The sequence below is a fragment of the Bufo gargarizans genome, chromosome 6 (assembly GCF_014858855.1).
Source record: "Bufo gargarizans isolate SCDJY-AF-19 chromosome 6, ASM1485885v1, whole genome shotgun sequence".
NCBI classification, from domain to species: Eukaryota; Metazoa; Chordata; class Amphibia; order Anura; family Bufonidae; genus Bufo; species Bufo gargarizans.
In genome coordinates this window covers 367,909,676-367,935,702 of record NC_058085.1, presented here as the reverse complement: position 1 = coordinate 367,935,702, position 26,027 = coordinate 367,909,676, and the positions used below count along the sequence as shown (strand labels likewise).

General features: G+C 43.6%; 1 protein-coding gene across 1 annotated transcript in view; it reads left to right on the top strand.

Moving 5' to 3' along the window:
* LOC122942242 (centrosome-associated protein CEP250-like) overlaps positions 1-26,027 on the top strand; it is a 99,288-nt gene that overhangs the window by 20,675 nt on the left and 52,586 nt on the right. Inside the window, exon 4 of the mRNA XM_044299745.1 lies at positions 25,698-25,766. Within this exon, the coding sequence (XP_044155680.1) occupies positions 25,698-25,766 (69 nt within the window). The remainder of the gene's footprint in view (positions 1-25,697; positions 25,767-26,027) is intronic.

Below are 26,027 nucleotides of genomic sequence, written 5' to 3'. Positions count from 1 at the left end.
TAGTACAGGATAAGTAATGTAATGTATGTACACAGTGACTCCACCAGCAGAATAGTGAGTGCAGCTCTGCAGTATAATACAGGATGTAACTCAGGATCAGTACAGGATAAGTAATGTATGTACACAGTGACTGCACCAGCAGAATAGTGAGTGCAGCTCTGCAGTATAATACAGGATGTAACTCAGGATCAGTACAGGATAAGTAATGTATGTACACAATGACTGCACCAGCAGAATAGTGTCACCACCAGACATCTGAGAAGCTCTGACAGACGTCTAGAACCTCCTCCTTGAGGTTCCTTTGTTTTGCTTTCATTTTCTCATCTCGTTAGCCTCTCTCAGCTGTCATGTAGTTGCACTGATTGCATCCCTTTAAATCCTTTTCCCATAGTGCATCACTTTGCGGTTTATACAACTTCCTGGAGTGTGTGCATGCTGTTCCTACTTCTCAGTCTTCTACAAGATTAGTTTTGTTCATTTATTTGTGTTTTTCTGTTTGCTGGATCCCAGGTGACCCTGACTCCCTCCGTATCTAGTGTAGGGAGCCAGTGGTCGTGTCCCCTCACTATTATAGGGTGTTCAGGTGTTATACAGTCGAGGTACGAGGATATGCGATCATCTACCATTGGGATTTTCGCATAGGCTGAGCAGTCAGGGAGAGAGCCAGGTCTGATGCAGGGCTCTCCCTTTTTGTTCCTTAGTTTTGGATTCAGTCAGTCGTATATTCATTTTGTGTTTTCTAGTTTCCTGCACACCTTCCGTGACAAATAGTGAGTGCAGCTCTGGAGTATAATACAGGATGTAACTCAGGATCAGTACAGGATAAGTAATGTATGTACACAGTGACTGCACCAGCAGAATAGTGAGTGCAGCTCTGGAGTATAATACAGGATGTAACTCAAGATCAGTACAGGATAAGTAATGTATGTACACAGTGACTGCACCAGCAGAATAGTGAGTGCAGCTCTGGAGTATAATACAGGATGTAACTCAAGATCAGTACAGGATAAGTAATGTATGTACACAGTGACTCCACCAGCAGAAGAGTGAGTGCAGCTCTGAAGTATAATACTGGATGTAACTCAGGATCAGTACAGGATAAGTAATGTATGTATACAGTGACTGCACCAGCAGAATAGTGAGTGCAGCTCTGGAGTATAATACAGGATGTAACTCAGGATCAGTACAGGATAAGTAATGTATGTATACAGTGACTGCACCAGCAGAAGAGTGAGTGCAGCCCTGGAGTATAATACAGGATGTAACTCAGGATCAGTACAGGATAAGTAATGTATGTACACAGTGACTGCACCAGCAGAATAGTGAGTGCAGCTCTGCAGTATAATACAGGATGTAACTCAGGATCAGTACAGGATAAGTAATGTATGTACACAATGACTGCACCAGCAGAATAGTGTCACCACCAGACATCTGAGAAGCTCTGACAGACGTCTAGAACCTCCTCCTTGAGGTTCCTTTGTTTTGCTTTCATTTTCTCATCTCGTTAGCCTCTCTCAGCTGTCATGTAGTTGCACTGATTGCATCCCTTTAAATCCTTTTCCCATAGTGCATCACTTTGCGGTTTATACAACTTCCTGGAGTGTGTGCATGCTGTTCCTACTTCTCAGTCTTCTACAAGATTAGTTTTGTTCATTTATTTGTGTTTTTCTGTTTGCTGGATCCCAGGTGACCCTGACTCCCTCCGTATCTAGTGTAGGGAGCCAGTGGTCGTGTCCCCTCACTATTATAGGGTGTTCAGGTGTTATACAGTCGAGGTACGAGGATATGCGATCATCTACCATTGGGATTTTCGCATAGGCTGAGCAGTCAGGGAGAGAGCCAGGTCTGATGCAGGGCTCTCCCTTTTTGTTCCTTAGTTTTGGATTCAGTCAGTCGTATATTCATTTTGTGTTTTCTAGTTTCCTGCACACCTTCCGTGACAAATAGTGAGTGCAGCTCTGGAGTATAATACAGGATGTAACTCAGGATCAGTACAGGATAAGTAATGTATGTACACAGTGACTGCACCAGCAGAATAGTGAGTGCAGCTCTGGAGTATAATACAGGATGTAACTCAAGATCAGTACAGGATAAGTAATGTATGTACACAGTGACTGCACCAGCAGAATAGTGAGTGCAGCTCTGGAGTATAATACAGGATGTAACTCAAGATCAGTACAGGATAAGTAATGTATGTACACAGTGACTCCACCAGCAGAAGAGTGAGTGCAGCTCTGAAGTATAATACTGGATGTAACTCAGGATCAGTACAGGATAAGTAATGTATGTATACAGTGACTGCACCAGCAGAATAGTGAGTGCAGCTCTGGAGTATAATACAGGATGTAACTCAGGATCAGTACAGGATAAGTAATGTATGTATACAGTGACTGCACCAGCAGAAGAGTGAGTGCAGCCCTGGAGTATAATACAGGATGTAACTCAGGATCAGTACAGGATAAGTAATGTATGTACACAGTGACTGCACCAGCAGAAGAGTGAGTGCACTTGTGGACAGAGATGTGACACGACCTTCCACCCATGAAGCGCACAGACACGGACGATCCTCCGGAGGACGTGACACACTTGTACGGAGATGTTCGGGCCGCTGTCTCCGTGATGGAATATAAAAGATAATTTTACTAACGCCAGATAAACGGTGAGTTCAGAGAAGTAACCCAGACATCACTGATGATTGCACCAGCAGATCTTCCTAAATGGCTTATTACACGTCTAGTAAAGTGTGAATTATAATTAGATGTGATACGCCGTAATAGCCGCGATGTCTCCGCCGCGGCGGCTCCAGCCCCTACTCTTTGATTGTTGATTGCGGAGCTTAAATTAAACTCCATGTTGAGAATTTTAGGTCGGTGATGGGTACAATGGAACTGGCTTTAAAGGGGCAAAGAACATTAGAAAACAATGGCTTCTTTTTATAAAAATGAGTCCTGTCCAGCTCCTTTAAATCTTAAGCCCTTGGGATCCCTTTCAATTCTGTCTGGCACTAATCTAGATATTCTCCAATTTCTGAAACGTTGCTGATCCCAGGAGCTATTGATACGGCAGACATTGCTGCATACAGATGTCATAGGAGTGTTTGGGGGCTGATAGAAGGGTGGGGACCATGAAAACTCCTAGAGGGCTGGCCTTCCTTAGTCCCCGCCCCTGCTTAAATTCCACTGAACCAGTAAAATAATAGCTGTGCAATATTGATCAATGAGCGAACCACTCGAGATTTGATTCTGGTCTGGTTCGCCACTTTTTTAAAAAACTTCAGTAGGGAACCAAATCGGTTTGGGCCAAACCAAAGTTGCTCCAATTGAACCAACCTGAAAGTTGGTGTATAAGTCACTCTAGTCTCCTTGGACTCAAGATGTTTAGGAAAACGTGTTATCTCTTTTCATTTATTTTTTGTGTTTCCCCCCCCCCCCTTCCCCCTCCCCAATCTCTGGAACACAATGACAGCAATAGTAATGATGTCTGACTGACACTGACATACACGGCTGTGGCTGAACGCATGTTTGACGGCGGTAACATTCAGCGTGTTTCATATCACACCGCGCCGGCACATGTCTCATGCTTTTTCATATTCCAAAACATCCAAAAATGATCCCTTATCAGAGGCAGATGAAGTTCAAGCACACGCGGTGTTATGGGGGGAAATATAAATAATGGTTGAAAAGTGGCATTAGTGGCATGATGCAGGCCGCAGCAGCAGCCGTGCAGAACACGATGGTAGGCAGGCAGACAGCAAGAGTGGCACGATGTTGCACCGGCAGCAAGGAGACGTCTATTGATCACATCCAGCCCAGACTTTCAGAAAATGTCTATATTAAAACAGTAATCACGTACATATACCGCCTCATCAAATTTACCACGCCCCCCCCCCCCCCACCTCAAAAAAGTGTGAAAAGTGAGTACACGGAAACTGTCCCTCGGGCATTAGTGTCATGATGCAGCCCAGCATTGCCTGGACGGTGACAAAATGTCGATATTGACGTAGTATTCACGTGTATTTATGCTGCGCTTTAAAGACATTTAACTACCCCCCCATCCCCAAATTTTTTAATGACATGCAGAATTCCCTGCTTCTCTCTATTGTACACAACAGACACAATCCTAGCCTTTCCCTTCACGCTCCCTGGCAGTAGAATACATTGATTTATGACTGTCCCGGACTCCCTGGCAGACACTGTAAGACCCAACCACCTTCCTTCACAGCTGGGCACAGAATGGCGCTCTGCCCATACTGCTCGGGCACCCCCCTGCCTGCTGCAGCACTGATTGACTCATCGAGGCTGTCGGTCAGTCTGGGAGCCAGTCACGGCGAGCCCTTCCCCCATTTCCTCTCAGGGTCATGGGAGACCCCCTTCTTCTTCCTCCCAAGTTATTTTCTGGTGTCAGTCGTCTCCGCTCCTCCTGCTCTATACCCTGGTGTCAGTCGTCTCCTCTCCTCCTGCTCTGTACCCTGCTGTCAGTCATCTCCGCTCCTCCTGCTTTGTACCCTGGTGTCAGTCGTCTCCGCTCCTCCTGCTCTGTACCCTGGTGTCAGTCGTCTCCGCTCCTCCTGCTGCTCTGTACCCTGCTGTCAGTCATCTCCGCTCCTCCTGCTCTGTACCCTGGTGTCAGTCGTCTCTGCTCCTCCTGCTCTGTACCCTGGTGTCAGTCGTCTCCTCTCCTCCTGCTCTGTACCCTGGTGTCAGTCGTCTCTGCTCCTCCTGCTCTGTACCCTGGTGTCAGTCGTCTCAGCTCCTCCTGCTCTGTACCCTGGTGTCAGTCTCTCCTCTCCTCCTGCTCTGTACCCTGCTGTCAGTCGTCTCCGCTCCTCCTGCTCTGTACCCTGGTGTCAGTCGTCTCCTCTCCTCCTGCTCTGTACCCCGGTGTCAGTCGTCTCCGCTCCTCCTGCTATGTACCCTGGTGTAAGTCTCTCCTCTCCTCCTGCTCTGTACCCTGGTGTCAGTCGTCTCCGCTTCTCCTGCTCTGTACCCTGGTGTCAGTCGTCTCCGCTCCTCCTGCTCTGTACCCTGGTGTCAGTCGTCTCCGCTCCTCCTGCTCTGTACCCTGGTGTCAGTCGTCTCCGCTCCTCCTGCTCTATACCCTGGTGTCAGTCGTCTCCTCTCCTCCTGCTCTGTACCCTGCTGTCAGTCGTCTTCGCTCCTCCTGCTCTGTACCCTGGTGTCAGTCGTCTCCGCTCCTCCTGCTCTGTACCCTGGTGTCAGTCGTCTCCTCTCCTCCTGCTCTGTACCCTGGTGTCAGTCGTCTCCGCTCCTCCTGCTCTGTACCCTGGTGTCAGTCGTCTCCGCTCCTCCTGCTCTGTACCCTGGTGTCAGTCGTCTCCGCTCCTCCTGCTCTGTACCCTGGTGTCAGTCGTCTCCGCTCCTCCTGCTCTGTACCCCGGTGTCAGTCGTCTCCTCTCCTCCTGCTCTGTACCCCGGTGTCAGTCGTCTCCGCTCCTCCTGCTCTGTACCCCGGTGTCAGCCGTCTCCGCTCCTCCTGCTCTGTACCCTGGTGTCAGCCGTCTCCTCTCCTCCTGCTCTGTACCATGGTGTCAGTCGTCTCCTCTCCTCCTGCTCTGTACCCTGGTGTCAGTCGTCTCCGCTCCTCCTGCTCTGTACCCTGGTGTCAGTCGTCTCCTCTCCTCCTGCTCTGTACCCTGGTGTCAGTCGTCTCCGCTCCTCCTGCTCTGTACCCTGGTGTCAGTCGTCTTCGCTCCTCCTGCTCTGTACCCTGGTGTCAGTCGTCTCCGCTCCTCCTGCTCTGTACCCTGGTGTCAGTCGTCTCCGCTCCTCCTGCTCTGTACCCTGGTGTCAGTCGTCTCCTCTCCTCCTGCTCTGTACCCCGGTGTCAGTCGTCTCCGCTCCTCCTGCTCTGTACCCCGGTGTCAGCCGTCTCCGCTCCTCCTGCTCTGTACCCTGGTGTCAGCCGTCTCCTCTCCTCCTGCTCTGTACCATGGTGTCAGTCGTCTCCTCTCCTCCTGCTCTGTACCCCGGTGTCAGTCGTCTCCGCTCCTCCTGCTCTGTACCCCGGTGTCAGCCGTCTCCGCTCCTCCTGCTCTGTACCCTGGTGTCAGCCGTCTCCTCTCCTCCTGCTCTGTACCATGGTGTCAGTCGTCTCCTCTCCTCCTGCTCTGTACCATGGTGTCAGTCGTCTTCGCTCCTCCTGCTCTGTACCCTGGTGTCAGCCGTCTCCGCTCCTCCTGCTCTGTACCCTGGTGTCAGCCGTCTCCTCTCCTCCTGCTCTGTACCATGGTGTCAGTCGTCTCCTCTCCTCCTGCTCTGTACCCTGGTGTCAGTCGTCTCCGCTCCTCCTGCTCTGTACCCTGGTGTCAGTCGTCTCCTCTCCTCCTGCTCTGTACCCTGGTGTCAGTCGTCTCCGCTCCTCCTGCTCTGTACCCTGGTGTCAGTCGTCTCCGCTCCTCCTGCTCTGTACCCTGGTGTCAGTCGTCTCCGCTCCTCCTGCTCTGTACCCTGGTGTCAGTCGTCTTCGCTCCTCCTGCTCTGTACCCTGGTGTCAGTCGTCTCCGCTCCTCCTGCTCTGTACCCTGGTGTCAGTCGTCTCCTCTCCTCCTGCTCTGTACCCTGGTGTCAGTCGTCTCCTCTCCTCCTGCTCTGTACCCTGGTGTCAGTCGTCTCCTCTCCTCCTGCTCTGTACCCTGACGCCAGCCCGGACTCGTGCACCGCACCACAGACAGCAGTGAAACTATTTGATTGAGTCGTTCCTGTGTGATGATCCCATGATTCTTCTACATGTGAAGTAGATTCTGACTGACAACAACTAATAGCAGCCATCATAGTACTTTTACCGGTTGTCAGCCAGCCTTTTGTATGTATATTATACTGAACGGCCTTTCTGTGCATAGTTGCATCACCACCATTTCTCCCAGTCTTTCTACCACATGGCTTTTGTACCTACCAGTCTTCACTGTTATTTTTGCATTTTATTCATGCACCAGGAGGCTCAGGATGTTGCTCACTCAGCCTGTGGGCCATTTAAGCAACATTATCCAGTTATTTTATTACTGATTCAAAGTTTCTTCAAACTTTTTTTTATTTTATTTACTTTTGATCCCATAACTTTAGACCCATTTCTCAGGTTTATAGGCCATTAACTCCTTCAATCCCTGCGCCGGTGTTCCATGAGAGAAGGTTTATCTCCATCCTGCTTCATGTGGTTGTCCTCTGGGCGTGATGATAGGACACAGGCATCTCACTGATCATGCCGGTAATGGCCTGTGACTGACTTTCTAGGACTACTTTGGGGATAGCCAAATTCTCGCCTTTGGAAATGCACTTGTAAAATAGAACTCCGGAGAGAGCGCGCGGTGTCATCCCCTCCGTGATTCATAGCGAGACGGCTTCACTATTTCATTTATATAGGCGACTTTAGTGCCTTGTCTTTGTGAATTAGGCGAGCCATGAGTTCAACCTTCTGCATGTCCTTCAAAAACTTAAGACTCTCTTCCTGCGCCGGTCCCAGTGATCCTCGGCCACTCACTCGTCTGTGCCAGGGCCCCCTCCTGCCATGTGCCCGATGCTGGCATCCTAGGTGGCAGAGGGGTCAGGGCCTGGGTGTGACTGCTACCTCTGCCCTCCCTATAGTGAGAGAGGATGTCCGAGTCTTTAATACTGATGTCCTATCCGCAGGTTGGTGGGGGTCCGATTCTCAGGAGCTTGAAGACACCATGGCACTCCACTGAAGGCTGTGGACCCTTCTTAGGGCAGTGACATCACGTTCTCCCGTCATGTGGCCGAGGCGTAGATTATCTTCATTCAAGTAAATGGGGCTATCCAACGGATGGTGCTGGGGGTGTCGGGAAGTGGACCCCCACCGATCACCTACTGAGGATAGGACATCAGTATTAAAGGGCATCTATCAGCAGTATTGTACCTATGGCACTTACATGTGCTTTTGTCAGCTGAAGGCATCTGTGTTGGTCCCATGTTCCTATGTGGCCGCACTGCTGAGAAAAAGGATGTTTTGATGTATGCAAATGAGCCTCTAGGAGCAACGGGGGCGTTACCATTACACCTAGAGGCTCTGCTCTCTCTGCAACTCCCACGCCCCCTCTCCATTTTGATTGACATAGTCAGACAGTGAAAACATCATCACTAGTCCTGTCAGTCAAAGTGCAGAGGGGGCAGCAGTTGCAGAGAGAGCTGAGCATCTAGGTGTAACGGCACCGCCCCCGTTGCTCCTAAAGGCTCATTTGCATATATTAACACTTCATTTCTCTCAGCAATGAAGACACATATGAACATGGGACCAACACAGATGTCTTCAGCTGCCAAACACACATGTAACAGGTCAGACAGTGTCATAGGGACAAAACTGCTGACAGATGCCCTATAATTCTGGTTGTATAGTGAAAAGGTCTGCAACTTACTAACATATGCTTTGCACCAGTTCCTCATTAGATTTATTTTCTTGCTTCCAGTGAATGGAAACCTGTAGACAGTGGCGTACACACAATCCATGGGGCCCCTGTGCGAAACTGATCCATGGTATCCTGTACTGATCCTGAGTTACATGCTGTATTATACTCCAGAGCTGCACTCACTATTCTGCTGGTGCAGTCACTGGCCCAGATTCAAGAAGCACTTGCGCGGGAACAAGTGTGATTTGCGCCGCGCAAGTACTGATTTGCTCCTATGCAAATTTGCGGCTGATTCTGTAAACCAGTTAAGCCTGAAAAGCGGCCATTTTCCCGCGCACGCAGCCTAGCTGTTCCTGCGCAATTTTCGTGCAATTTTGCACGGGGTGTAAGTTGCGCCTTCATGGAATTCCCTCAGCGAATATGCAAATTAGGTACTGCCGATGATTCAGAAACATGCGCGTGTGATGCGCATCTTGCGCTGGAAGCGTGCAAGCTTTTTTCCCTGGGCAAACTTGCTCCTGTTAAAAGCAGGGGCAAGTTAGCAAAAGATGGCCAAATGTCTCATATCATTTAATTTCTTCTGGATGTCATCCCAGGTACGCACTTCATTACCCAGGGCATTGATGTCCAGGGCAATGGCTTCATATATAGCCCTCCTTTGGGCAATGGTGGTGTTTGCCCGCTGGGCACCATATAGGACTTCCTTATGCTGCTGGAGTGCAGCAATCAGGATGTCCATCTCTGCAGCCACAAAGTTGGCCTTCCTTATTTTGGTCCCTTTGGGAGGTGCCATGTCTTGCAAAAGGGCTGAATTTCCTTGCTCAGGGGGGGGTAGGAAAAAGCAGGATGAAATTCAGCAAAGAACCTGCGCAAGTCTGCTCCTATTTATTTGCTCAGTGCAAGCAGCTGAGCAGGATTTGCCCTGAAATTATGCTAGCAAACCTCTGCTGAGCCGAAAATTCCTCATTTACATAGGGGCACACCCACTTTGACTTGCACGGCCTTGCGCCCTCAGCTTTGCCTTAAACAGGAGCAAATTAAATGAACAAACGATTCCTGAATCAGGTGGCAATTTGGCAAAATTGCTCCAGCGCAGAGAAATTCAGCTGAGCGGCTCAGGTGTAAGTAATGGGCAAATCTACCTGAATCTGGGCCATTGTGTACATACATTACATTACTTATCCTGTACTGATCCTGAGTTACATCCTGTATTATACTCCAGAGCTGTACTTACTATTCTGCTGGTGGAGTTACTGTGTACATACATTACATTACTTATCCTGTACTGATCCTGAGTTACATCCTGTATTATACTCCAGAGCTGCACTCACTATTCTGCTGGTGGAGTCACTGTGTACATACATTACTTATCCTGTACTGATCCTGAGTTACATCCTGTATTATACTCCAGAGCTGCACTCACTATTCTGCTGGTGCAGTCACTGTGTACATACATTACATTACTTATCCTGTACTGATCCTGAGTTACATCCTGTATTATACTCCACAGCTGCACTCACTATTCTGCTGGTGGAGTCACTGTGTACATACATTACTTATCCTGTACTGATCCTGAGTTACATCCTGTATTATACTCCAGAGCTGCACTCACTGTTCTGCTGGAAGAGTCAATGTCTATATACTGTACATTAATCATACTTTACTGATCCTGCATTACGTTCTGTATTTTACTCCAGAGCTGCATTCTGGTTATTATTGGATCCGTTAGCCTGCCTTGCAGACAATCTCATTCCTTACAACTGAGCCCCCATAATGAGTCGGCTGACAGTCTACAAGCAGGGAACATTTATAGATTTCAGCTCTGAAGCTGCAGAATTGTGAATGCATTTACCATTGTAACAATTCTGTAAAGAAACCAATTATTATCGAATACCTGGGATGGTGTATAACTGCAAGTTCCAGCAGATGATGTTGGCATTAATGGAAGGCACAGCTGCATGCTGGGAAATCAGGGGGTTTCGGGAGTAGTGCAGATCCGTTTTCTCCTTCTTAGGGCTCATGCACTCGACCGTTGTTTTTTGTGGTCCGTTTTTCACTGATCCGTTGTTCCGTATCAGATTTATTTTTTCCTCTGATTTAAGCCCTCTTCTGTTCTGTTATTGCACAAAACATATCCGTACGGTTTCCGTATTTGATCCGTTTTTTTATCATATCTACAGTATGGATCCGCAAAATACGGATGACATAATGTGTTCCGTGTACGTTCCGTATTTTTTGCGGACCCATTGACTTGAATGGGGCCTCCGACCATGATTTGCGGACAATAATAGGACATGCACTACTTTTTGCGGAACGGAAATACGGAAATGCAATGCACACGGAGTACCTACCGTTGTTTTTGCGGACCCATTGAAGTGAATGTTTCCCCATACGGTCCGCAAAAAAAAAAGAACGGAAGCGGAAAGAAAATACGTTCCTGTGCATGAGCCCTTATCGGGTGATTTGATTGGATTGTGCAGGTGCCCTTGAAATAAAGTGAAGTTTGTGAGTTGGGGGCCCCTGATCTTCCCAATGTTCAGCTGTTAGCGCCTCCTCGTGTTAATGAAGCTTTACAGGACGCCCAAGGACAGCAGTCATTTTAATATAAGATGACAGTCCTTCAGAGCTGAAATCTAAGTGCTAAGTGACTGGATCCCATTACCGTTTTCTGTAACCTAAAGACAGTTTTGCAAGCCAAAAGAATAAGCGATTCCAAAAGTAGACAATCCCTCTAAAATGATGTCCAGGTTTGATGATGTCATCAGTTCAACCCCATTGGGGGTCTTCCAAAGATTTCTTTGGATTAACCCTTTAAGGCTGCTTTCTATCGGACTTGACAAGTGCAGGAGAATTTCTGAGACTTCCCGACAGAGCCCAGTTGTCACATTACAGTAAGAAGCGGGCGGGTGATGGATGAAGGCAGAGTGAATAATTTATGACAATCAGTCCGCTTCCATTAAGTACAGGAGCAGCACTCTCACAGAGACCGCCGCCATATCCAGGTGCTCTCACAGGTCCAGCACCCGGCTAATTATCAGCTTCTTATAGGCCAAGGAAGGAAATGATAGTGGGGGGTGGAATCGAGAGTATTTAGCGGGGGCGCTCGGCGGGGAGACTATCCGGCGGCGCGTTTTTACTGCATATGTATCACCGACCTCCTGTTATACATTAGCTGCCGCGTGGGGAACGTCTCGCCAGTAATTACTGTCCCTGTGAGTCCACGGCAAGACAGCAGGCGCGTAAAGGTTAATGAGCGCTGAACGATGCATGTTAAATGAATCCGCGCTCTCCTGTCTGCGACTGCCGGGTGCAGCACATAAGAAAATCCGCCGGGGAACACTTAACCCTTTAGTGACCAGCCTGCTTTGGGCCTTACTGACCAAGCATTATTTTTTTCTTCCTTCGAAGAGCTATAACTTTTTTATTTTGCCGTCTATGTAGCTGTATGAGGGCTTATTTTTGCAGGACAAGTTGTAGTTTTTAATGGCGCCATTTTGGGGTAAACATAACTTTCTGATTACATTTTATTAACTCTTTCTGGGAGGGAGATGGTGAAAAACAGCAATACTGCCACTGAGTTCATACGCTATAAATTTTGCGGCGTTCATTTTTCGGCAAAAATGACATGATATATTTATTCTTTGGGTCAGTACGATTACAGCGATACCAAATACATTATTTATTTATTTTTTATGTTTTACTACTTTTGTGCAAAAAAAAAAAGGAAATCTTTTTTGCATCGCCAAGAACCATAACTTTTTTATTTCTGCGGGGGTTGATTTTTGCGGGACGACTTTTAGTTTTCATTGGTATCATTTTAAGCTAAATAAAAATTTTTGATTGCTTGTTATTAAGTTTTTTCACCGTAGGGGATCATTTACATGATATTTGTGCAGTTCATGTCGTTACGGATGCGTCAATGCCAAGTGGGAGAGATTTTATTTTTGCGATTTTTTTTTATTGAAAAGCGTATTTAAATGTTTTTTGTTAGTTTTTTTAACCACTTATAGTCCCACAAAAAAATATTTTGATAGCTTAGAAAATACAATGCACTATCCCCATAGTTCATTGCATTTTAATGTCAGTGCTAAACTGACATTGACCAGCAGACAGCGTCAGAGAGGCACAGCCTACTGGAATGCGCACAAGGCTCGATTGGGGCCTACACCAGGTCCCAGCCACGCTATACACATCGGTATCTCGCAATCTCACTTGTGGGGGGCGATGAGAGGCAGAGGGAGTTTGCTCCTTCTGTCACCGCTTACATGCGGCGGGAGCTATTGGCTGTGGCATCTAAGCAGTTACACAGCCTGGATCGACACTCCTGCCAGTCCAGGCTGTTGGAGCAGGAGCAATTCTCTAATATGAGAGCCGAGCCACCGCTCTCCGCTACACGGTGTACCCAAAGGCCCCTTAGTGAGCACTGTAAAAAGGCATACTGTTGGTCACTAAGGGGTTAAAGGCACAAAAACACTCTCTATAAGAGCAGAAACATTCAATAACAAGCTTTTTCTCTAAACAGGAGCAGTATTATAGTAGTTATATTCTTGTACATAAGAAGCAGTATTATAGTAGGTATATTCTTATACATAGGAGCAGTATTATAGTAGTTATATTCCTGTACATAGGAGCAGTATTATAGTAGTTATATTCTTGTACATAGGAGCAGTATTATAGTAGTTAATTCTTGTACATAGGAGCAGTATTATAGTAGTTATATCTGTACATAGGAGCAGTATTATAGTAGTTATATTCTTGTACATAGGAGCAGTATTATAGTAGTTATATTCTTGTACATAGGAGCAGTATTATAGTAGTTATATTCTTGTACATAAGGAGCAGTATTATAGTAGTTATATTCTTGTACATAGGAGGCAGTATTATAGTAGTTATATTCTTGTACATAGGAGCAGTATTATAGTAGTTATATTCTTGTACATAGGAGCAGTATTATAGTAGTTATATTCTTGTACATAGGAGCAGTATTATAGTAGTTATATTCTTGTACATAGGAGCAGTATTATAGTAGTTATATTCTTGTACATAGGAGCAGTATTATAGTAGTTATATTCTTGTACATAGGAGCAGTATTATAGTAGTTATATTCTGTACATAGGAGCAGTATTATAGTAGTTATATTCTTGTACATAGGAGCAGTATTATAGTAGTTATATTCTTGTACATAGGAGCAGTATTATAGTAGTTATATTCTTGTACATAGGAGCAGTATTATAGTAGTTATATTCTTGTACATAGGAGCAGTATTATAGTAGTTATATTCTTGTACATAGGAGCAGTATTATAGTAGTTATATTCTTGTACATAGGAGCAGTATTATAGTAGGTATATTCTTATACATAGAAGCAGTATTATAGTAGGTATATTCTTGTACATAGGAGCAGTATTATAGTAGTTATAGTCTTATACATAGAAGCAGTATTATAGTAGTTATATTCCTGTACATAGGAGCAGTATTATAGTAGTTATATTCTTATACATAGGAGTAATATTATAGTAGTTATATTCTTGTACATAGAAGGCAGTATTATAGTAGTTATATTCTTATACATAGGAGTAATATTATAGTAGTTATATTCTTGAACATAGAAGGCAGTATTATAGTAGTTATATTCCTGTACATAGGAGCAGTATTATAGTAGTCATATTCTTGTACATAGGAGCAGTATTATAGTAGTTATATTCTTGTACATAGGAGTCAGTATATAGTAGTCATATTCTTGTACATAGGAGCAGTATTATAGTAGTTATATTCTTGTACATAGGAGCAGTATTATAGTAGTTATATTCTTGTACATAGGAGTCAGTATTATAGTAGTCATATTCTTGTACATAGGAGCAGTATTATAGTAGTTATATCTTGTACATAGGAGGCAGTATTATAGTAGTTATATTCTTGTACATAGGAGGCAGTATTATAGTAGTTATATTCTTGTACATAGGAGCAGTATTATAATAGTTATATTCTTGTATATAGGAGCAGTATTATAGTAGTTATATTCTTGTACATAGGAGCAGTATTATAGTAGTTATATTCTTGTACATAGGAGCAGTATTATAGTAGTTATATTCTTGTACATAGGAGCAGTATTATAGTAGTTATATTCTTGTACATTGGAGGCAGTATTATGGTAGTTATATTCTTGTACATTGGAGCAGTATTATAGTAGTTATATTCTTGTACATAGGAGCAGCATTATAGTAGTTATATTCTTGTACATAGGAGCAGTATTATAGTAGTCATATTCTTGTACATAGGAGCAGTATTATAGTAGTTATATTCTTGTACATAGGAGGCAGTATTATAGTAGTTCTATTCTTGTACATAGGAGGCAGTATTATAGTAGTTATATTCTTGTACATAGGAGCAGTATTATAATAGTTATATTCTTGTATATAGGAGCAGTATTATAGTAGTTATATTCTTGTACATAGGAGCAGTATTATAGTAGTTATATTCTTGTACATAGGAGCAGTATTATAGTAGTTATATTCTTGTACATAGGAGCAGTATTATAGTAGTTATATTCTTGTACATTGGAGGCAGTATTATGGTAGTTATATTCTTGTACATTGGAGCAGTATTATAGTAGTTATATTCTTGTACATAGGAGCAGCATTATAGTAGTAATATTCTTGTACATAGGAGCAGTATTATAGTAGTTATATTCTTGTACATAGGAGCAGTATTATAGTAGTTATATTCTTGTACATAGGAGCAGTATTATAGTAGTTATATTCTTGTACATTGGAGGCAGTATTATGGTAGTTATATTCTTGTACATTGGAGCAGTATTATAGTAGTTATATTCTTGTACATAGGAGCAGCATTATAGTAGTAATATTCTTGTACATAGGAGCAGTATTATAGTAGTTATATTCTTGTACATAGGAGCAGTATTATAGTAGTTATATTCTTGTACATAGGAGCAGCATTATAGTAGTAATATTCTTGTACATAGGAGCAGTATTATAGTAGTAATATTCTTGTACATAGGAGCAGTATTATAGTAGTTATATTCTTGTACATTGGAGGCAGTATTATGGTAGTTATATTCTTGTACATAGGAGCAGCATTATAGTAGTAATATTCTTGTACATAGGAGCAGTATTATAGTAGCAATATTCTTGTACATAGGAGCAGTATTATAGTAGTTATATTCTTGTACATTGGAGGCAGTATTATGGTAGTTATATTCTTGTGTATTGGTGGCAGTGGATAGCTCTATTTTTTAACATAGGGGAAGTATTCTAGTTAGAGATAAGCAAATTTTTAAACAATTTCATTCATCCGTTTCGATTAATTTCTCCAGGAAATTTGCTTTGTTCCAAATCAATTCTAGTGTTGAGCGCGAATATTCGAAAAGCAAATTTTTATTGCAAATATTGGCACTTTGAGAATTTGTGAATATTTAGAATATAGCGCTATATTTAATTTAGTAAATGATGTAATTTTGTTTGTAACACAATACACGTCAGGTGATCATCCCTCCCTTCTTGTAGCTTGTGGGCCAATGAGAAGGCTTTGTCACAGCTTATCAACATCCCTAGCGACCAATAGGATAGTTGCCTACCCCTTACTATACAGGTCCTTCTAAAAAAATTAGCATATTGTGATAAAGTTCATTATTTTCTGTAATGTACTGATAAACATTAGACTTTCATATATTTTAGATTCATTACACACCAACTGAAGTAGTTCAAGCCTTTTATTGTTTTAATATTGATGATTTTGGCATACAGCTCATGAAAATCCAAAATTCCTATCTAAAAAAATTAGCATATCATGAAAAGGTTCTCTAAACGAGCTATTAACCTAATCATCTGAATCAACTAATTAACTCTAAACACCTGCAAAAGATTCCTGAGGCTTTTAAAAACTCCCAGCCTGGTTCATTACTCAAAACCGCAATCATGGGTAAGACTGCCGACCTGACTGCTGTCCAGAAGGCCATCATTGACACCCTCAAGCAAGAGGGTAAGACACAGAAAGAAATTTCTGAACCAATAGGCTGTTCCCAGAGTGCTGTATCAAGGCACCTCAGTGGGAAGTCTGTGGGAAGGAAAAAGTGTGGCAGAAAACGCTGCACAACGAGAAGAGGTGACCGGACCCTGAGGAAGATTGTGGAGAAGGACCGATTCCAGACCTTGGGGGACCTGCGGAAGCAGTGGACTGAGTCTGGAGTAGAAACATCCAGAGCCCCCGTGTACAGGCGTGTGCAGGAAATGGGCTACAGGTGCCGCATTCCCCAGAAACAGCGGCAGAAGCGCCTGACCTGGGCTACAGAGAAGCAGCACTGGACTGTTGCATGTCATTCGGAAATCAAGGTGCCAGAGTCTGGAGGAAGACTGGGGAGAGGGAAATGCCAAAATGCCTGAAGTCCAGTGTCAAGTCCCCACAGTCAGTGATGGTCTGGGGTGCCATGTCAGCTGCTGGTGTTGGTCCACTGTGTTTTATCAAGGGCAGGGGCAATGCAGCCGCTATCAGGAGATTTTGGAGCACTTCATGCTTCCATCTGCTGAAAAGCTTTATGGAGATAAAGATGTCATTTTTCAGCACGACCTGGCACCTGCTCACAGTGCCAACACCACTGGTAAATGGTTTACTGACCATGGTATTACTGGGCTCAATTGGCCTGCCAACTCTCCTGACCTGAACCCCATAGAGAATCTGTGGGATATTGGGAAGAGAAAGTTGAGAGACGCAAGACCCAACACTCTGGATGAGCTTAAGGCCGCTATGGAAGCATCCTGGGCCTCCATAACACCTCAGCAGTGCCACAGGCTGATTGCCTCCATGCCACGCCGCATTGAAGCCTCCTGGGCCTCCATAACACCTCAGCAGTGCCACAGGCTGATCGCCTCCATGCCACGCCGCATTGAAGCATCCTGGGCCTCCATAACACCTCAGCAGTGCCACAGGCTGATCGCCTCCATGCCACGCCGCATTGAAGCAGTCATTTCTGCAAAAGGATTCCCGACCAAGTATTGAGTGCAGAACTGAACATAATTATTTGAAGGTTGACTTTTTTTGTATTAAAAACACTTTTATTGGTCGGATGAAATATGCTATTTAGATAGGAATTTTGGTTTTCATGAGCTGTTTGCCAAAATCATCAATATTAAAACAATAAAAGGCTTGAACTACTTCAGTTGTGTGTAATGAATCTAAAATATATGAAAGTCTAATGTTTATCAGTACATTACAGAAAATAATGAACTTTGTCACAATATGCTAATTTTTTTCGAAGGACCTGTATAAGAATCTCCCCAGCAGCCATTTTCTAAAGTTTATTGCAGTTATGAAAGAGACAGCAGTGTCATTGCTGAGCTCTGTGCTTTGTGTTATTACATTAGATAGTTAACTTATATATATAATTCAGATAGTTAGGGGGAGATCATCAGTGTAGGTTAGATTGATCTATAGTGTAGCAGATATTGCCGAAAATTCGCAAGCGCGAATATATGGGAGCACTCTATTTGCATATAAAGCTATTGTAATGTTCTGCCGTGCCAACCATTTTCTCCAGTCTCAGGAAACTTATACCAGCTTGAAAAATGTAGCATAAGTGACCGACGACTGTATTTCGCATGCATTACGCGAATACAGCATTGCTGATTTTCGCAATCAAGAATATAATCTCGAATTCGCAAATATATGACGAGTATTCTACAAAATATTCGCAAAATATTGCAAATTCTAATATTGCCCCTACCGCACATTACTAATTAATTAATCACGAAGCGTGTTAAATCAGCGATATCCCAGCTTGCAGGGAGAGTGTATCTCGTGTACATCACTGTGCATTGCAGCAACATGCATGCCTACTCATTTCTGGTAGTGAAACAGTTACTGTGCGTCAGTATGACAGGGAGGTCTCATACAGTATCGTCGTGCAGACCACCAGCAGTCCCAGCTTATCCCTAGCACCGGGCAAGGCCTGTGTCCCAGTGACTCTTTAGTGGCACAAAAGAAAGACATGGAGGCTGTGCCAATAAAGTAGCAGAGAAAAAAATATAAGGTTCCTTTATTTCATGTTGTGGCAGTGCAAACACATGCTTTTGAATCACTTCTGTTAGCTGTCGACTCACTGTGCATCGCGATTAGGCTCAGTTCACACTTCACCTATTTGGTCTATTACGGGTCAAAAACACAGAACAGGTGCAGATCTTTTCATGAAAGCTTATCTGAGAGTAGGATCGGCTCCTGATTTTGGCTCAACCAACAGTAACTGCTGGAATTAACTGACCAAATAACAGGTCAATGTTAGAGTCAGGTATAACGTACTTAACCGTGCAGTGGCCCAAAATTCTACTATAGAGTGAAAGAACGCACTCCTTTTACACCGTATGCTGCTTCCACATAGATTGATAAATAACCTATTTTTTTAGCCAATGAAACAGGTAGTGGCCCAGTAACAGCGTGGACAGGGTGTCAGCAGTAAGTTTGTGTTCACATCACTGATTATTTTTCCCTTCTTCTGATCCGTCAGAAGAACAAACCCAAATAAAACGGATCCTGTCTTTTGAACATTCGCCTTTACACTGTCAGTATTTGGTCAGTAATTTATCAGTATTTGTAAGGCAAAAACAGGAGCGGGTCCAAAACAGAGATAACATGTAATGGAAATATTTACATGTCTTCTGTGTTTTGTACCCTGTCCTGCTATTGGCTTCCAAGCCATGAGCATATCCTGATGCTAAATACTGATTATGTGATCAAGGCCTTATGGATGCTCCAAACACAAAATCCATAGTGTTTTCCATTTTTCGATTATTCTGACAGATCTGAAGGGTCAAAAAAACAGTGATGTCAACAAGGCCAAACAGGGACAATAGTGTCCCCAGAATAGACTGGTGAGGGTGACAACAGCATGAGGAGTCAACATTGTGGCCCAGTCACAAAGTGGGGGGTGGGAGGGCAACAGCAGTGGCAGTAGTAGAAGATGGCAGCAGAGGCATCAGGTGAGTGGCATAAGGCGGGTGGCAGTATCAAAATAGTGGAAAACTTCTAGATTGGCTGCCCAGTAGTCCAAGAAATCTTGGATATGGGGTTACAGAGTAAAGTTCAAGTATGCCACCACCTGCTGATTGAGGTTCTGCTCCACGTCTTGTGGCTGATGGCTGGTTTCTTCAATTGGCGGGTGAAGAAACATGCTCATCAGAGACTCAAGATATTGCTGACCCCCTACCCCCACCCCTCCTCCAGCAGTCATGGCAGTGGTGTGTGAGCGCAAAGGGTCCCCCTGGTCAGACCTTCGTGAGAATGGGCGATGGCGCACATAGGCAGCGACCAACCGACTACATAAGATGTCTTGATAGTAGTTGAGTTTATCCTCCCTCTCAGCGGGTGGAAAAAGGGCCCCCATTTTGGGCTGGTAGCGAGCGTCTAACATGGTGGAGAGCCAGTAGTCATCTCTCTGTCGAATGGTGATAATTCAGCTATCACTACGCAAGCAACCGAGCATGCATTGGGCCGTTTGCGCAAGGGAATCGGAGGGTGTGTCAGCCAGGATTCAATTTCTTGATGAAGGACGCGGAGCAGTTCCTCCCTGGTGTGACTCAGTTCGCCCAGACTGACCAGATGCAGAACATTGCGACACCGCCATGCTCTGCACTCAGAACTGGGTCTACAGTGGAGGATGAGGACAAGGTGGAGGATGAGGAGGCAGAGGAGGACATTGGTGAAGGACTCACAGCTTGAGAATGTGGAGGCGGCAGTGCGTTCACCTGGCCAAGTTGCTGGTGTGCCTGGCCAGGAACCATATTTAACCAATGGGTCAGAAAGTACATGTATTGTCCTTGACCATAGTTACAGCTCCACACGTCGGCACTGCCATGAACTTTGGCAGACACCAACAGGCTCAAGGACTGGCCCACCTTCTGTTTAACATACGTGTGCAGGGCTGGTACTGCCTTTTTGGAGACGTAATGACGGCTTGGGACTCTCCACCTCGGCTCGGCACAGTTCTCTGAAAGGTGCAGAGTCCACCACGTGGAAAGGGAAGGACTGCAGCACCAGCAACTTGGCCAGGAGCACGTTCAGCTTTTGTGCCATTGGATGAGTGCATGCATACTGCTGTCTCTTGGCAATCGCTTCGGTGATCGATTGCTGGTGAAACGTATGATGAGGAGAAGGAGTTTCGCTTACCCCTAATCACAGGGTCTGGCTATCTGTGGATTGGCTGGTTGAGCGGAATTATGGGTGATCTCGCATTCCTGGGCTTCTTATTTGCACTTTGTAACACGTGTAGCCTCCCTCTTAGAAGAAAACCGATTCGTTACGACGAAGCGCGAGGGAATTCTGTTTCTTTGCAAATGGAATTTTTCCTAAATTTTGGATTTAATTCCACTTCGAATGCTTCGCTCCGCTCAACCCTGCTTGTACTTTTCATGTATTGTTGTAGATGTGGTACATGTAAAGTGGGCATTAATTCCATGTAAACAAGAATAACACATGACATAACGTGTTACAGAACAATGCGCTGAAATACAGGCCTCAGCCGAGCTGTGAAAGATTCCTGGATTTCTGTGGCAGTCGGCAGAATTATGAATGAAGTGACTGGAGTGAGACAGATGTGAGCTGCAGGGTAATGCTGTAATGGGGATCTTCAGACTCTGCACGCAGAAAACAAGTACGAGTTACATTGGGAAAACACGAGCCAAAGCCTGTGTGCTGCAGTCTGCACCCTCACGGCGGTGGAATAAACAGACGACTTTATAGCTCCCTGGAATCCTATAAGCACAAGGTCACTGTGACCTAATAAAATATGCAGCGGTAGAGACTGAGGCAAAGTGTAATGAAAATGTAGCCTGAATTAATGTAGAATTTGACAAAAGTTTTATGACTACATCAAAAAGCTTCGCTTTAAGTTTTATTCCACAACCGGAACCTTCACAAACAGTACGAGGACTTGGCACCATAAACCTGTAGCCATGACATAAGACCGCCAGAAGGTGAGCTGCTGCAGCCGTCTATTTTTCCCTATTCGTTAGGGATCAATTTGAAACATTAATTTCAGCCGTAGAAGCTGGAGAGCGGATTTATCCCTGGAATTAGAGTAAACCGCCATATCGTATAAGGGGGAGCTCCGAAGGAGAAATGTTATCGAAATCTCAAACCACCTCAACAAAAATGAGATTCCCAGCTGTGAGTCAGCATTATAGTAGTTATATACTTGTACATAGGAGCAGTATTATAGTAGTTATATTCTTGTACATAGGAGCAGTATTATAGTAGTTATATTCTTGTACATAGGAGCAGTATTATAGTAGTTATATTCTTGTACATAGGGAGCAGTATTATAGTAGTTATATTCTTGTACATAGGAGGCAGTATTATAGTAGTTATATTCTTGTACATAGAAGCAGTATTATAGTAGTTATATACTTGTACATAGGAGCAGTATTATAGTAGTTATATTCTTGTACATAGGAGCAGTATTATAGTAGTTATATTCCTGTACATAGGAGCAGTATTATAGTAGTTATATTCTTGTACATAGGAGTAGTATTATAGTAGTTATATTCTTGTACATAGGAGGCAGTATTATAGTAGTTATATTCTTGAACATAGGAGCAGTATTATAGTAGTTATATTCTTGTACATAGGAGCAGTATTATAGTAGTTATATTCTTGTACATAGGGAGCAGTATTATAGTAGTTATATTCTTGTACATAGGAGGCAGTATTATAGTAGTTATATTCTTGTACATAGAAGCAGTATTATAGTAGTTATATACTTGTACATAGGAGCAGTATTATAGTAGTTATATTCTTGTACATAGGAGCAGTATTATAGTAGTTATATTCCTGTACATAGGAGCAGTATTATAGTAGTTATATTCTTGTACATAGGAGTAGTATTATAGTAGTTATATTCTTGTACATAGGAGGCAGTATTATAGTAGTTATATTCTTGAACATAGGAGCAGTATTATAGTAGTTATATTCTTGTACATAGGAGCAGTATTATAGCAGTTATATTCTTGAACATAGGAGCAGTATTATAGTAGTTATATTCTTGTATATAGGAGCAGTATTATAGTAGTTAGATTCTTGTACATAGGAGCAGTATTATAGTAGTTATATTCTTGTATATAGGAGCAGTATTATAGTAGTTATATTCTTGTACATGGGAGCAGTATTATAGTAGTTATATCCTTGTACATAGGAACAGTATTATAGTAGTTATATTCTTGTATATAGGAGCAGTATTATAGTAGTTATATTCTTGTACATAGGAACAGTATTATAGTAGTTATATTCTTGTATATAGGAGCAGTATTATAGTAGTTATATTCTTGTACATAGGAACAGTATTATAGTAGTTATATTCTTGTATATAGGAGCAGTATTATAGTAGTTATATTATTGTACATAGGAGCAGTATTATAGTAGTTATATTCTTGTACATAGGAGCAGTATTATAGTAGTTATATTCTTGTATATAGGAGCAGTATTATAGTAGTTATATTATTGTACATAGGAGCAGTATTATAGTAGTTATATTCTTGTACATAGGAGCAGTATTATAGTAGTTATATTCTTGTACATAGAAGGCAGTATTATAGTAGTTATATTCTTGTACATAGGAGCAGTATTATAGTAGTTATATTCTTGTACATAGAAGCAGTATTATAGTAGTTATATTATTGTACATAGGAGCAGTATTATAGTAGTTATATTCAGGGGCGTAGCTAAAGGCTCATGGGTCCTGGTGCAAGAGTTAGACTTGGGCCCCCCTTCCCTCAGTGCTTTGTGTGTCTTCTTATGCAGCACAAGAGTATTTGGGCCCCCTCAGACTCCTGGTCCCGGTAGCGACTGCTACCTCTGCACCCCCTATAGCTACACCCCTGGTTATATTCTTGTACATAGGAGCAGTATTATAGTAGTTATATTCTTGTACATAGGAGTAGTATTATAGTAGTTATATTCTTGTACATAGGAGCAGTATTATAGTGGTTATATTCTTGTACATTGGAGCAGTATTATAGTAGTTATATTCTTGTACATAAGAGGCAATATTATAGTATTCATATTCTTGTATATAGGAGGCAGTATTGTAGTAGTTATCTGCAGACTGCAGAGAAGTGCAGCATACAGAAGAAACTGAGTTATAAAGCCAGTCTATCAGTACAGCAGAGTCAGAGAGAAACAGATATAGCAGAGTGGAGTTTCCCTGCCAAATTCATGCTAAAACCTGCTGGAACCAAGACACAGCCTGTAAACCGTTTTGGAGAAATGTTTACTAATACAAAGCTGCCTTTGAGCTTCATCTCAAGGTCTGGACTCCAGTTATTCTTTTATCCCTCAATTATTCCCCCTATTTATTGCTTCGGAGCCAAATCCTGGGGTCCAGCGGTATACGAGTAGGAGCACCGTGACACACAATAAGAGACATTTTAAGCCGCAACATACCACTCAGTATTTCCTACACCTGGGACGCGAAATATAGAAGGCCCTGGGGGGAAGCTACCCGTTGCACTCACTGGCTGCATGCTTATAACAGGTGAAAAATGTGTTTCATGTGTATGAAACGTGTGGCACACTACACTATGGGTGAAATCCGCCTTAAGGCGCATTCACTCGACCGTAAGTGTTTTGCGATCCGTCAAATGGCGATCCACAAAAACACGGATATTGCCCACGTGCGTTCTGCATTTTTCGGACTCACATTGCCCGCACTAAATATAGAAAATGCCTATTCTTGTCCGTGATTGCTGACAAGAATAGGACGGAACAGCAGATGCGGACAGCACATGGTGTGCTTTCCGCATCTTTTGCGCCAAATTGAAATGAGTGGATCTGCACCCATTCTGCAAAACCAATCATACGGTCGTGGAAATGCACCCTTAACAAAAAACTTGGCTCATCTGGTTACCTTAACGTCCTTCTACAGTAGTGCATACTTGGCTCTGCTACATCATAGCTATGACTGATTGTCCTGTCTTCCGTTGTCAACTTCTATACTGCCTGACACTTCCCTTCCTGTCTCCCCAGGACATTTAATAGCCTGTGGGGCAAACATATATTGGGCCATGGGAGACCACTCCTTGCCCACTGTGCCCTCACCAATGGATTCAACCACAGTACCAACATGAGGTCCCTAAATCCTGGGTCCAGCCGAGTACCCACCCAAAGATAGATATGGGAGGGTTCAAACCGTTGCATATAGTGCATAGGGACATGCAGTGCAATAGCCCCTCCTGAAGAGGGTAACGCCGCAGTGAATGGGCTCGTGGGAGGATGCAATTTCCAGCACCAGCAGCCGCCGTCTTTAGGGGCTTCCGGAATAATTCTTTCAGATAATCTACAATATGAATGCGGCTTTTGTATTTCTTCTAACTCAGTTCCTAATCTGAGTCATGCACTGTGGCACTAAGCCTCGCACAGACACTGGGAACCGTCTACACCATGAAGGGGTTAATAAATCAATTTACGGGACGGTTTCTTACCATCCAGGGAGGAGGGTAATCTCTGCACATCTGGGAGTCACAAACAGGGGTAAAAAAAAAAAAAAGCTGAAATAAATCGTTATAATATGAGAAATAACAAGAGACAACATGCATATTTTATCACGTAATATCTCAGCTCCCCGCGAAATGTAATTATATGCGCGCTCGCAGCAGCGAGAAATGAATCGCCAAATGTCAGGGCTGCGAGTAATACAAAACAGAAGAGAGCACGGGATTTACCGAGCGCCGCATACGCGGCCCTAATGACAATGAGCTATTGTCGTCGGACACGTGTAGAATACAACAGGTGGCGCGGAGGACGTTGTCGACCCACGAGAACGACAAGACGGGGGGTAGTAAATCGGAAGGGAAATTACAACTTTATTCCTGATGTAAAATGTGACGTCTTGATGATAAGAATCAGGATTTACGCGGTGAAGGATGAGAAATGGGAGAGAGAACACAGGGAGCGCGCAATTTATCAGTATATAAAAGTGGAGCAGATTACGCCAAATTCATCAAGTTAATGCACGTGATGCGATATATTTCTAGCTAGGTATCCGATGCTTCCTGACGTTACCGTTAATTTGTAGAAAAAATGTAGACGCCCGCCATGCCTCTGATCTAGGATAGGCAAAAAAATGATCAAGAACAAGTACATTTGGGGCATATGAAGACCGAGTAGAAACTTCAAAGTCCCAATCCTGGCAACATGACCCAGATTTGGATGTCTATGTGATTTCCGGCTTATTTAAAGGTTTTGTCCACAGGGTAACATTTTTTGACAAAACTTACCCAATCACTGACCACAGTGTTGACCCTTCTCAGTCATTATTTTTGTGTAAAGAAAGACCAGGAGGAAGAGAACTGCGGGATCAACGAAATATTGGAAAGGGATAAACAATGGATCGGTAAGGTAAGTCATTCCTAAGCCATCCAGGTTTTTTTTATAATTTTTTCATTACCAGATAGACAAGCTTTTAAAGTCACTTCCCCTCTTACAGTGAGGAACAGAAGAATTCGAACACACCTCCTACTTAATAATCATGGAGGGGTCTGATTCACATTGTAGGTGCATTCCCACTCTGAGAGACAGAATAAAAAAATAAATAAAATAAAAAATGAAAATCACATTGTATGATTTTTAAAGAATTTATTTGTCTTGCGCTGCTGAACA